Genomic DNA, 13,015 nt, shown 5'->3' with positions numbered 1-13,015 from the left:
AAGCAAGAGCCATGATCAAAGTCCAAGTACACATCTGTGCCAATTCTATTCCCACCAGGCACAAAATAAAAATAGGGCAGGCTGTGGATCAGTGTCAGTGAAGGTTGTAGCCTGGGGAGGAGGCACGGCCTATGCAGACTCTCGAGGGCCAGATACTAAGGCATGGAGGGCCACATTTTCCAACTCCACTTTAAACCATAGTTTAGCTAAACCACAGTTTTATGTTGGGTTGGATGTAATGAGTGAAAACTTAAAATATAAGCAAAGGCTTCCCATATATTCCTTGACCCTCTGCTGGAAGGCTCACAAGGCTGGGGTAGGGTCCTTCATGTATCATTAAATAATGTTTAATGTTATATCTGAATGTGCCTTTCTTTTGAGCGATGTTCATTCCTCTTGCATGGTTCAGGCATGGTTAACGAGACAATAATGTGTGCTTAGTCCTCAGACTTCCCCATATTGATCAGGGGACTTATTTTTCAAGTTTGTTTTAATGTGAGTTCAATCTCTGCTCAGTCAGTGACCCTGATAAAGTAGGGCAATCAACAATATGTGAGGTCTTCTACTTTGGTTCAAGTGAGCAAAAGTCCCCTTCATACCCTCCCCAATCCACATGGGATAAGTTCAAAGCCCACAGCAGGTCAAGCAATTATGGTAATGCTTGCATGATCAGGTAGAGCAAGAAACACACTGACATTATTCTGATGTAACACTAAACTGTGGTTTGGCCTTTCTTGTTCTGTTGGGTTAAGCTTGGTTACTGCATCCTGCACATCTCATTACAGTCAGGTTCACTTGAGGTCATTTCAAATGAATATGTGAAAGTCTGATATTTTTGTATCTATAAAATATTTAATATGATAAGTTAATGTGGTTTGGGGGGGGGAGAGAGAGAAAGTGGAGAAAAGGAGAACTCTGAACTTCAGATTAAACCATAATTTTATTTTTAGGTTTTCAGGCATTGCTGTTTTGGAGAGAGAGCTCCCCCCACCCTTACTAGTTGTTTCTTAACTTTTTCAGGATACTAAACTGGAGTGCAGCTCTTGTGTAGAAACGGAGGACAGAAAAGTAAGTCCTTCCTTTTGATATATTGTCCTTTCTCTGGTATATATTTTTGTCACAGCTTACTGGCTATAGATGGCAATTCTAATATGGACATAATAATGTGCATTGGATATAATTCAAAGGGAAGTTTCACACTATAATGTGATTATGGAGAGAGAGAGAGGTTTTCCATTGTGTTTTGAACCTTGCTTCTTTTGAAATGCTTATGACATAAAGTCACTGCATTGAAAGCAAACATAATGCTCGCAATCTTTTTACCATGGTTAGGAGATGAGTAGCAGTCTCTCAGATCTTCCCTTCTTCCTATTACCCTTTCCACATGTGGACTGCCCTGCTTTCTTCCATTTTCAGAGCTAACTATAGTGCAATTTTGCATACACATTGATGATAATGTTAACCGCGATTGGTTTCAAACCTGCTTCTGGCTTTGCTTGTGAACTCCAGCAGGCCTTGAGTGGGGTGGGTGGGGGGTACAGGGCTGCCGTGGTGAAATCTGGAAAATGAAAGGGAGGTGGAGAGATGTTGTGAAGGGAAACAGGTTGGGTGTGCCACAGGAGTGAAAAAGAGTGAGTGTGCTCACCTGTGGATCCCACCTGTCTGCTAATCTTGGTTAGAAACACTGGACCACTACATTTGAGCTGCCCCAGCTCCACATCTGAAGGTATTCTCAACCAATTGGCCTCCGGTGGGTCTTACTTGGTGGGTGCTAGTGGTAATTATGAAAACAGCAGCATTCCTCCAAATGGATAAGTGGAAGGTGACAGCATTAATATATCCAGCAGTGCCCTGCAGTAACCTTGATGTAACAATACCACAAGGTATTCTGAAGAATTTAAATGGAGCTCTTCAGTTCTGATTCTGAATGCTGGCTACTGGAGTGGTGGTGGGAAGCGAAGCATAGACTGTTATAATTGTAGAGTTGGCATCAGGGGTGGCCTTCCCCAACTCCCTGTGCCTGCGCTGCTGTCCAAGGAAGTGATGCAGTGAACACAAATCACGAACTGCACCAGTATGTTACAATAGGCATATGTTTAAATATCTGTGAAAAAACATTTCTAAAACATTATTTGATTTCCGTGACTGATCCTTGAGTATCAAATTTGTGCTTTGAAAGTAGCAAAACTGTTGTCACTAAAAGTAGCTTCCATGCATCATCACCTAAACTTTAATTTTTACACACACACACACACGTATGTATGTATGTTGTTGTTCCAATATTTAAATTGCTTCAGGGTGCTTCTTGCTTTGCATAACTGTTGGGCTTATACTTAGTAGTATTCGAAGCTGCTGAACATCTAAAATATATTCAGTGGATTTGAATGAGATACCACCTTGGCACGCTTCAAACTCATATTGCTCATCTGAAACGTTTGTAGCAGAAAGAATAAGGTTTTGAATGGCACCGCAAGGAAAGGATATGAAGAAAGCACTTTCTGTTTTAATGATTTCCTAACTTTGTCAATCAAGTCCCCATAACAGCAATATATTTTGAGCAATTTAAAAAGCCCCGCATCCCTGCTTGCTATTGAATGACGCTTTGAGGTGGGATGGGTGTATGGGAGTTAATAGGGGGAAATCTTTCTCATTTTCAGAGCAGAAAGAATGTCACCCAGATTATGCCCTGTGGTTAAGGCCTCAATTTGAGATGAACTGGCTGGTTTCCAGTGGGAGAGGGAGGCAGAGTGTGAGAGTGGACCAGAGAGGGTACCCTATTCCTCTGGTTTTCTCCTTGATCATAAATATGAGGCTCCACAGGCAGCTTTAGAGAAAATGAAGAGCTACATGTCCCCCCCTTTTTAAAATCATTTAGCAATTGCTCAGTTGTGGTAACTGAAGATAATGCATACAGATAGAGTGCAAATGTCTGAATTTAACTAAAATTGGCCTTCTCATCTGAGAGTCCAGGGCTAGATTTACACTGACTTGTTTAAGGTTGTTAGAACAATATTAGATACATTGTTCTAAAATGTCACAGGACATATAAAATAAAGTGCTTCTTACCTCAGTTTTCTCTGTCAAAACACTGTTTCCCTACAGCTGGTTCCTATTTGCTCCGCAGCCCCCTCTGGTGTCACATTCTAATAACACACTATGAACGTTAAAAGCAGAACATTATGTGTCTATATGCTTATCAAAACCCATTCCTTAATGTTAAAAGCCATGAGTGCAGATACACCCCAGGTTGAAAATACCAATAGCTACTACGATTGGACCCAGAAAGTTGTGTGTGTTTGTGTGAGGAGAAAGTGGCCTTATTTTCAATGCTAATAACTTTGGTCTTCAACTAGAGAGTTTTTTTCCAAGGGTTTTGCAGCACTAAAAGAAGAAAAACCTGCTGTGGAGAATGTAGTCATATTTGAAAACAATTAGGCTTTTAAAAATACCACATCTAATTCTTTTGGGGTGATGCGGGGCAGGGGAGCAGAAGAGAATATGATTATTCTGCAGACTGCCTCTCACAAATCTTTTCTAAAATGTATAGAAACTCTCTGCCCTTCCCAACAACAATGTATTTGATGGTATCTCAAACTCACTACCCCTCTTTCTCTCAAGTCAACGGAGTAAGGTAAGATAATTCAGTTTTTTGGGGGGGAGGTTTTTTTTTGTTGAAAATATGAAGAGAGTTCAGGAACATTAGTAAGCAGAAGGAGATTGCTTTCAAATGAAAACCACCAAAATGGTTTTCTGAGCTGGATTCAATAGGCACAATTTATTTCTTGTGAAACTGTCACCTGCCATTCTAAAGCCCAGCCATATGTGTGATAAACAAGCAATGGAGCTTGTGGACAAGGGGGTACTTTTGCAGCTAAAGTGACATAAGATTCTAGGGGTGACAAGTTAAATAAGCAGCCTTACATTACGGCACTGGCGCACGCACACAAACAGGCTCAGTTTACGTTTAGAGGGTTCACAGTGTGCCAAAGTATTCTACTGACTCTTTTCCAAAATTGTTTCTGAAATTGCTTTTGATACTTTCAGCTGTATGCTTGATTGAAATTTCGATTAGGTTTTGTTGTGCTTTATGGGAGCAAAGGTGCCCCAGAGTTCACACAGATTAAAGGCCTCAAAATCATGGGGCATAATCAAGCTGGGACTCAGCACTTCTTAAATCAGCTTAATTTCAGTGGGAGAGATGTAGACCTCTAGTCACCTCCTGGAGCTGCAATTCCCAGAGTTCCCTGGGAAGAGAGATTGATTGTTAAACTGCTCTGGGAATTGTAGCTCTGGGTGAGGGAAACAGAGGGGTCTCCTAACAAATCTCAGCAATCTTTAGAAAACTACAGTTCCTGGCTCCCCACCCCCCACCCCATTCATCCAATCTCCCGCAGAATGACAACACATCCTTATAATATCATTCCTTTTCTCTGAGTAATTGCAGCCACATTTTTTGACGTGATTGCACATGTTAGCTGCTCACTGTAATTAGTAGATGTTTTAAAAACTTTTTAAAAGATGCAAGCCCCTAGATCACCTCATTGTAGAATCTAGGGCAAATTAGGACTGTGAAGGAGACCCACGTCCAATCTGCACATTCATCCAGGATGTGGAGATCATGCTTTGAAAATCGAACCCTCCAAATTCCTCCCCCATCCCTCGTCTGAGGATTGCTTTGCTTCCCTGCCCTTTGATTAGGCCCACTTCTCCTTTGTCAAGTCAACCTCGCTGGCATCTGCATTGACATTCTCGGCAGCATTCCCTGGAGGCAACCACGCGGCTGACCGCTAACGAGCAGCCGAGTGGCATTAGCTTTGTAGTTCAAGGTCATTCGCAGCACCGCACTCCATTTGCCTGTTTCTCCGGAACAGAGGGAGGGTTGGTTTGCCAAGGGAATCCTTTTGAGGTGCATCTTGACAGATAAAATCACCACTTTTTACATGCAAGAGCCACCTTGGGGCCTGCAAGATCAAAAGGCTTTATGCTTTGCGCTGGAGCTGATAATGTGATAGGTCAGCAAAGTTAGAGAATCAACCCCCCCTTCTTTTGTTCTGTAATGTTTTATAACTCTGCATGATCTTCTTGGGGATACAATGTGCGCCGTTAAACTTGTGGCTCCTTTGCCCTACGGATAAGGATTTTTTTAATAACACCTTCTGTGAAAAGGTCTTGCAGCACTTTCCAGAGATTAATTAAAAAAGCACCTGCAAAAGAAGAGACAAATGCCATCTCTATAAAAGCCAAGATACCAATGGACAAACGAAAGCAGGCAGAGGACAGAATGGGGTGACCAAGGGCATGCAGCCTTGCAAATGACAGCTATCGAGTGACACATAGGCACAGCACCTGGGGCCAGCTTCTATTACCCCCCCAAATCTCAAACATAGGCTTTGAGGAAATGACTTCCACACCATTTTTCTAGGCCTTCTACTAACTCAGATGCTAGTGGATGGGGTTTATGAAATGCCTTCCTAGCAGCAGCAGATTACTTCGCAGATCCATTATCAGGTTTCATAATGGATTGGGGAGTCTGAGGGCCTGAGGGCCGCAAACTTCTGAGAGGCACTTGTCGGTGGTGGGTGGGACCAAGGACTAAAGTGGGTGGAGCAACAAATGTGATTTATTTTTTTTGTGGCCAATGTACAATAGACTAGCTTCTACACACACTCAGAAATGCACACCTTTGTCTCCCATTCAGACAAGCACCATCAGTGTTCAAGGAGCTGAGGATATTATTTGGAAAGCTCGCTAATGAGTGATGGGTGGGAACAATTTGAATAATGAGGAAAATCCTGAAGAGAGTTGGGATGAAGATGTCTTTCTTGGTCAGGAGAAGCAAGTTGAGATGATGATAATGTTAATGATTAGATTTATATAGCACCCTTTGTCACAAGATCTCAGGGTGGTTCACAAGACACTACGTATAACCCCAAGAAACACAAGGCAAGTTCAACCCGATAATTATTCCAAGGGACTTTTGTTTTCTTTTCTTCTGCTTCGTTATACTGCCTAGCTACTTTATTGGTCACGCCGTGAGGCTGTTGAATGAGGGAGAAAGACCTAGTTGAATTTTAAACGAAACAAGGCACAGTGTGAAAGCTTAAGACCAGTAATATTTTTTAACATTTTAAATGACTGATACCTCACAAGCCCCGATGTAAATTGCTGGAGAAACTAACAAGTTGGAGAGGTTGGAGAGGTTTAGGAGGCAACTTCCACAAATCGGCACTTCTGCTACTGTTTACTCCAGCTTAGAACAAGAGATAAGCCGTCGTTAAGCAAGCACCCCCTACCATACACCCATATATACCCATATACCCACTATGGTCCTCACTAGGAAAAAATACAAGGACCAAGGAATTTTGCCTAATTCACCGCAGAGCCCGATGGAGCGACGAAGGAGACAAAGTAAAATTACCAGCTACTTTCCTCAAAAAGACTCGAGCAAGAGAACTCAGAATGAGAGTATCCTAGATGTTGCTATGCCTTTGCCACTCACAGTGTTGGATTGGTCAACACAGCTAAAGGATTTGCAAACAGACAACAAGAGGACAAACCACCCAACAAATCTGGCCCAAGAACTTGCCATAGCAGAGAATGCTACAAAGGTTAACACAGCCAACACACCTGATGCCAATTCTCATTTGTCACCGCTGGAACTTGGAGGTAATCTTTCAACCCATTGGCTGAAAGCCAATGACTGCGGAACAAAAATGTGGGGTGATTATCCTCAGGAGCAGATATACCAGATTTCTAAGGATCTCCTTAACGTTAAAAATTTCTTAGCGATAACAAACGGGCTGCTCCTGACCCTAGTGGATAATTTCAAACAACATGTGAGCGCTTCAGACCAGAATACAAATCCCCTAGCCAGCCCGGATCCACCTCTCCCCAGCAAACCCCGGAGGAAAAAAGCCAAGCCTAAGATGAAGAAAAGCAAAAACATGAAAAACCCAAGGCGGCTTAAGACAACTCACCGCACCTGTAAAAAATATTGGCAGAAGCTCTTTAACCTTCTTCCATCTCTTTCCACAAGTGGAACAAACAAATCCAACTCGAGTGCCATCAAAGAGACACGTAAAGTAGATACACCCATAAAAGAATCCAAATCAAGCTCTGAAGAATCAACACCGAGCTGGGACAAAGGAACTAATCCATCTGCAGTTATACCGCCCCAGAGTCCTCTTATGGCCAGCACAGAATCTGCAGACAGAGGTGAGCAGGCGACCCAAACTATTGAGGGGAACCACTCCTCCCAAGTTCGACAGATGTTGTGTCCCAAAAGAGAATGGAGTTTAGTCCTAATCCCACAAAAGCTTGTCTTTGCTAACTACCCTAAACCGCATAGATTTTATGCAGGGTTGGACCGTATAGACCACTTTTTGTCCATTATAAGTGGCATTCTACCGGGGGTAGTAAAAGCAATTGACATAGCCGCTATAGAGTATCTACATCAAGATGATTGCTCGGTACGAGCATTGATTACTTTTTTAGATCATAATCTGGCCAGTTTCATCTTTAGAGCTAAAAACCTATTCAAAAAAGAAAGAATAGTCCTATTAAGAATATTTGAAAATAGAGCACCTGCAACCTCTCTGATGGGGCCCAAGAGCATAGGAATGGAAGTTCACAAAGGGGAAAAAACCAACCACCAAAACCATCGAAATAGAAAGCATAAGCTCCAGCAGGATCATCCCCACCAAACAGCACCAAATGAAAAAAAGGAAGCCTCTCATCCAACTAGCGTCGGGCCTCTCACGTGGGATAGTGAGGACTCCGCTTGGGAAGAAGAACTTTCGCTGATAAAGCGATTTTGGTCACTGCATTCCCCAGCTCAAACTGAGATCCTGAAAAGACTTGATCTACTTCGAAGCAGACTAGAAAAAAAGGATGATCAAGGTGAGACAATGAAGGACCCTTATGTGCAACCCATATCTCCCAAATGTCTGGTGGATAAGAAGACAGTGGGAGGCACCTTTAAATGTGTAGACGTGGAATTACAATCTGAGCCCCCTGTGATGTACAATAAAGTAAGACCAAATCAAGGTGTGAAACCTCAAAGCTCCTGGCACAGCTATCTTAAATTGTCTCCGAGTGAATTAGCTTCCCCTTCAACTCCAAAAACTAGCCCCAAATCACCAAGAAAAGAGGACCACTACACTCTCTCCAAGCAGTCAGCCCCGAAAAGAGCCAACGGGTGTGTTTTTTTAGACACCAAAGAATTGCTGGACATGGTGGTGTCATAGATCCAGCTCCCCGAAGGGCCCGGGGCCTAAAAGTGCTGTCTTGGAACATCGCGGGTTGGCACGCCAAGAAAAATAACCAACAATTTTTGTGTTACCTTAAGCAATTTGACATCATCTTCTTTCAGGAGACATGGCAGAATGACCCTATATTTCTTAATGGGTATAACTGCCACTACCTGCCTGCCTCTCCATCTCTGAGGGGCGGCAGATCTAGTGGTGGCTTAGCTTGCTTCATTTCCACGGAGCTGGCGCATTCTCTAACAGCCCTACCTAGCTGCAATTCTGTAGCAACAGCCGCTCTACTTAGCTTCAAGAGAACTACTCTCTTGCTGGTCAATGTCTATATTCCCCCAGGCCAAAAAAACCCCGTTGTCAAGGCTACATGGGCTGAGCTAGAGGCGTTTTTAGAGCCTCTCGAATCTACTTACCCGTCTGCCCTGACCATTGTGTGCGGAGACTTCAACGCTCGCATAGGAACAGATGACAACAGTCTATACACTCATTTCAACCAATTTATGGACCCCGAAGAACTGACGGATATTGGCGTGACACGACTGTCCAAAGATAGCAGAAGTAATTTCTCAGGTCTCTGCTTGGTGCAGGCTGCCAGACGGAGGGAACTGCTGATATTAAACGGCAATATAGAGGGGGACCGCCCCGGGGAATATACCCATTTCTCCAAGGCTGGGGGAAGCGTTATAGATTATATCTTAATCTCAAGATTTGCTCACAGCTTTGTAAGGAAGTTCCAAGTGGGCCACAATATTCTGAGTGATCACCTGCCTCTAATTTTAGAGCTTGCAGGTCGGCCTTTTGACTATTCTATTGCCGAGCCACAATATATACCTTCTGCAAATTTGGTTATACCTGCCCCCAAAAGACTTAAATGGTCCCCAATACTGAATGAAAATCTAACCCTCCTTCTTCAGTCAGTGGAGTTAAAGCGTATTCGCTCCGCTATCGTATCAGGCAATTCAGTAGCTGCGATCATGGAACGCTTTAAATTACTTTTGGAAAGATTGAAACCCCATTTAACAACAGTGATACATTGCTCCGCTACAAAGAGGGCAAAGGACGGAGCTAGCTGGTTTGACCTGGAGTGCAGGCAAACAAGGAGACAAACGAGAACAGCTTACTGGAGATACAGGAAATCAGGGACTGCCCCCCTACTTAACGCTTATATTTATCTGAGACGGTCTTACAAACAATTACTAAGGAGAAAGAAATTGGAAGCTGAAAGAGCCGCTTGGCACAGTTTGGTTAAGGCATCGCACGAGAAAGATACTACTTGTTTTTGGCGAACCATATCTGGTCTACTGGACCAGGAGCGTACTAATTCCATCTGTACAGTGGAACCAATGGAGTGGTTGCGCCATTTTCAATCTTTGTTCTATGACCAGGAAGCCCAACATTACAAACTATGCATCCAATTGGAGGACCTACCTCATTGGCCACCAGTAACTGCGAAGGAAGTTGAGAATTTAATCGCACAACTAAAGAACAACAAGGCCCCAGGGAATGATTACATCCCTGCTGAACTTCTGAAGTCCAACATTGGCTGGTGGGCCCCCCTGCTGGCGTCTTTATTTTCTTGGATCGACTCAACGGGTTTACTCCCAGATGGTTGGTCTGAGGCAATAATTATCCCAATCTATAAAAAAGGACCCATGACAGACCCGGCAAGTTATAGACCAATCAGCCTTCTGCCTATACCGAGCAAACTATATGCCAAACATCTTTATACCAAGCTAACTAGCTGGCTGGAAACTGAAGCCATTCTAGCGGAAGAGCAAGCGGGTTTCAGGCAAGGCAGATCCACCATAGACCATTGCTTCATCTTAGCCTATCTAATTGACAAATATGCCAAAAAATCCCGTGGGGTGCTATATGCAGCCTTTATCGATCTAAAGGCTGCTTTCGATTCAATTCCACGTGTAAGACTCTGGGATAAATTGAGCACATCAAGTATAGACAAAAGACTATTATTTCTGATGAGCTGTTTGTATAAAGACACGGTGCTGCATGTAAGAACTTCGTTAAACGGCCATCTTATAGGACCAGTTTCTGTCAGTAAGGGGGTCAAGCAAGGTTGCATCCTGGCCCCAGCTCTATTCAACATCTACATCAACGATATGGTTAACTGTTTGTCATCTCCGGACTTCCACGCCCCCAAACTGGCTGACAAAGCAATATCAGTGCTTTTGTACGCTGACGATGCGATACTCCTATCCCGAACAAGAATAGGCTTAAATAGGCTCATAGGTGAATTCTCAGCATACTGTAGGAGAGAGCAACTTGCAATAAACTATCAGAAAACCAAAACTATGGTTTTTGCAAGGAAACACAGACAGTATAGCTGGAGGATGGATAACCAGACAATTGAACAAGTCAAAGCCTTCAAATATCTGGGTATCGTTTTCCAGTCGACTGGGTCCTGGGATGTCCATCAAAAATGTGCCAAAGAAAAAGCAGCTCAAAGTATCAAGATGCTGTCCCGCTTCTTCTACACGAAGGGGGGCAGATACATCCCAGCAGCCCTTGAAGTTTATCAAGCAAAACCTCTGGCGCAGTTACTGTATGGGGCCCAAATCTGGACGGGGAACCACTGCTCCAGTCTTGAGTCTGTCCAGTCTAAATTTCTAAGGCAGATTCTCGGTGTCCCCCCCTGTGTTCCCAACGCAGCATTAAGACTCGAGGCCTGCCTTCCATCTGTGGAAACTCGGACTTGGCAGAGAACATTTAACTATTGGCTTCGTCTTAATCTGAATCCACCTGGTCTACTGCCTTTAGTAATGCAAGACTCTCACAAAAGCAAGTGGTTCAAAACCGTGCATCAAAAACTCCTTACATGCGGTCTGCACTCACAGTCCCTATTATCAATGGGCCTCATCAAAGCAAAGAGTCTAATAGGCCAGCGCCTGAAAGACATCGAACGACAAAACAACCTGACCATCTTAAAGAAACTGTGCCCATGGTATACCTACTTTCCCCCTTCTCATTTTGACTCTCCAGCTTCATACTTGTCTAAACTAACCATCCCGAAATACAGACGTGCCTTTACATTGGCTAGATGGGATGTTCTTCCCTCTGCTGTACTCGAAGGTCGTTACCAAAAGACTCCATTTGAAAAACGACTCTGCCCATGTGGAGATGGTAACACGGAAACAGTGTCTCACGTCCTTCTTTCTTGCCCCCTCTACAAAGACCTAAGGAATGAGATTATTACTTCACTCATTCTCTCCAACCCCGGCCGTTCATCAGACATTACACTGTATTTTCTATTATCTGATACGGAAAGTCAGATAACAGAGAAGGTCGCGAGGTACATCGAGAGAGCTGCGAAATTGAGGGCCACCATCTGAGTGACAGACTTGTTCATCCGACGGACCATCTTTTGCCTGTTCTTTTCCTCCTTTTATCTCTATTTTTATTTTTAACTCTTGTACAGCTGTGGCCTGTTGGCTTTGCTAATAAAGTTTTGTTGTTGTTGTTGTTGACACACTACGTAAAAGCACAAATAAATAGTTTAAACAAAATCAATAAAACGATAACCCCCTCTCCCACAAACACATTTAAAAGTATGTAGAATATTAATTCTACATTTAAAAGAATGTAGAATATTAATCAGACAAAGGTTGAACAAGAGCGTTTTTGCCTGGCACCTAAAGGTGTATAGTGAATGTGCGAGGCGAGCCTCCCTGGGGAGATATTTCCACCAATGGAGAGCTACTCCAGTTCTTGTGTTGCCACCCTCCAGGTCTCACATGGAGGAGGCACATGGAAGAAGGGCCTCAGCTGATAAATGCAGAGTCTGAGTTGGTTTATATTGGGAGAGGCCGTCCTAGAGATTTTGTGGCCCTGAGCCGGCACTTTGAATTGTACATGGAAGCTAATTGGCAACCAGTGTAATTGGGCCAGGATTACTGCAATATGCTCAAACCATCTTGCCCCACTGAGTAACCTAGCCACTGCATCTGCACCAGCTTCAGAGGCAGCCCTACATATAAGGTGCTGCAGTAATCCAGCCTAGAGGTTACCAGAGCTTAGACAGCAGAAGTTAGTCTACCATTGAACCACAACCATCAAATTCCCCCCTCCTTTCTGCACTGAAATAAGTACAGGGATGCTATAGCCACAAGTTTCTCCTTCATTACCCACCCTTTCCCCTTGATTCCCAACCTCACGGCATTTTTCAGGCTTCTTTGGGAAATGTGTGATTTCCCATGGGTATTCTTGGAAGTATGGCAGGGCTGGGAAGTTGTGGAGAACTGTGGCAAATCCGTGCACTGTTTTGAAATTGAAATTTGAAATTTAGAACAAAACAAAACAAAATGAATCAATGTTAAATTCTTAATATATCAGTCAAAAAGACTAGGTGATCAGAACTAAAAAAAATAAATAAATCATGGATATATTCTAATGAAGATAACTTAGGAAGCATCCCTACTTCTCTGCAAAAGCTTGTATATCTGATCTATTAATCTATAATAGATGTGAGTGACTAAGAATCAGGGTTTTTTTACAGTGAAATGTGATGCTGTAACTATCTAAGAACTAGGAATGTTTTAAGCTTCCTGACAAGGTTTTATCTGCATATGTAATAAACTGCACGAATGCACTCAAGAGGGGTGGGTGGGACTTGACTTCCCCCTTTCTTTGTCTTCCTCTCTCTTTTGGATGGGAGCATAGCTAGCCCGTTTTATTGTCTTCCAGATTGATGGGCGATAGGAAGTCTTCATGCTTTTATATATAAGGCATGTGACGCGCAG

At 43.3% G+C, this 13,015-nt stretch overlaps 1 protein-coding gene across 22 annotated transcripts in view; it reads left to right on the top strand.

Moving 5' to 3' along the window:
• RBFOX1 (RNA binding fox-1 homolog 1) overlaps positions 1-13,015 on the top strand; it is a 1,472,193-nt gene that overhangs the window by 750,678 nt on the left and 708,500 nt on the right. For 17 of the 22 annotated variants that reach the window (XM_053365865.1, XM_053365877.1, XM_053365871.1 and 14 more), the window contains one exon: positions 1,021-1,068. The exons of the other annotated variants lie outside the window; for them this stretch is intronic. In XM_053365865.1, coding sequence (XP_053221840.1) covers positions 1,021-1,068 — 48 coding nt within the window. The remainder of the gene's footprint in view (positions 1-1,020; positions 1,069-13,015) is intronic. 22 annotated transcript variants of the gene reach the window in all.

This window comes from Podarcis raffonei, chromosome 14, assembly GCF_027172205.1.
Source record: "Podarcis raffonei isolate rPodRaf1 chromosome 14, rPodRaf1.pri, whole genome shotgun sequence".
Taxonomy (NCBI): Eukaryota; Metazoa; Chordata; class Lepidosauria; order Squamata; family Lacertidae; genus Podarcis; species Podarcis raffonei.
Note: the sequence above shows the minus strand (reverse complement) of the source record. Positions and strands in the feature narration are given on the sequence as shown.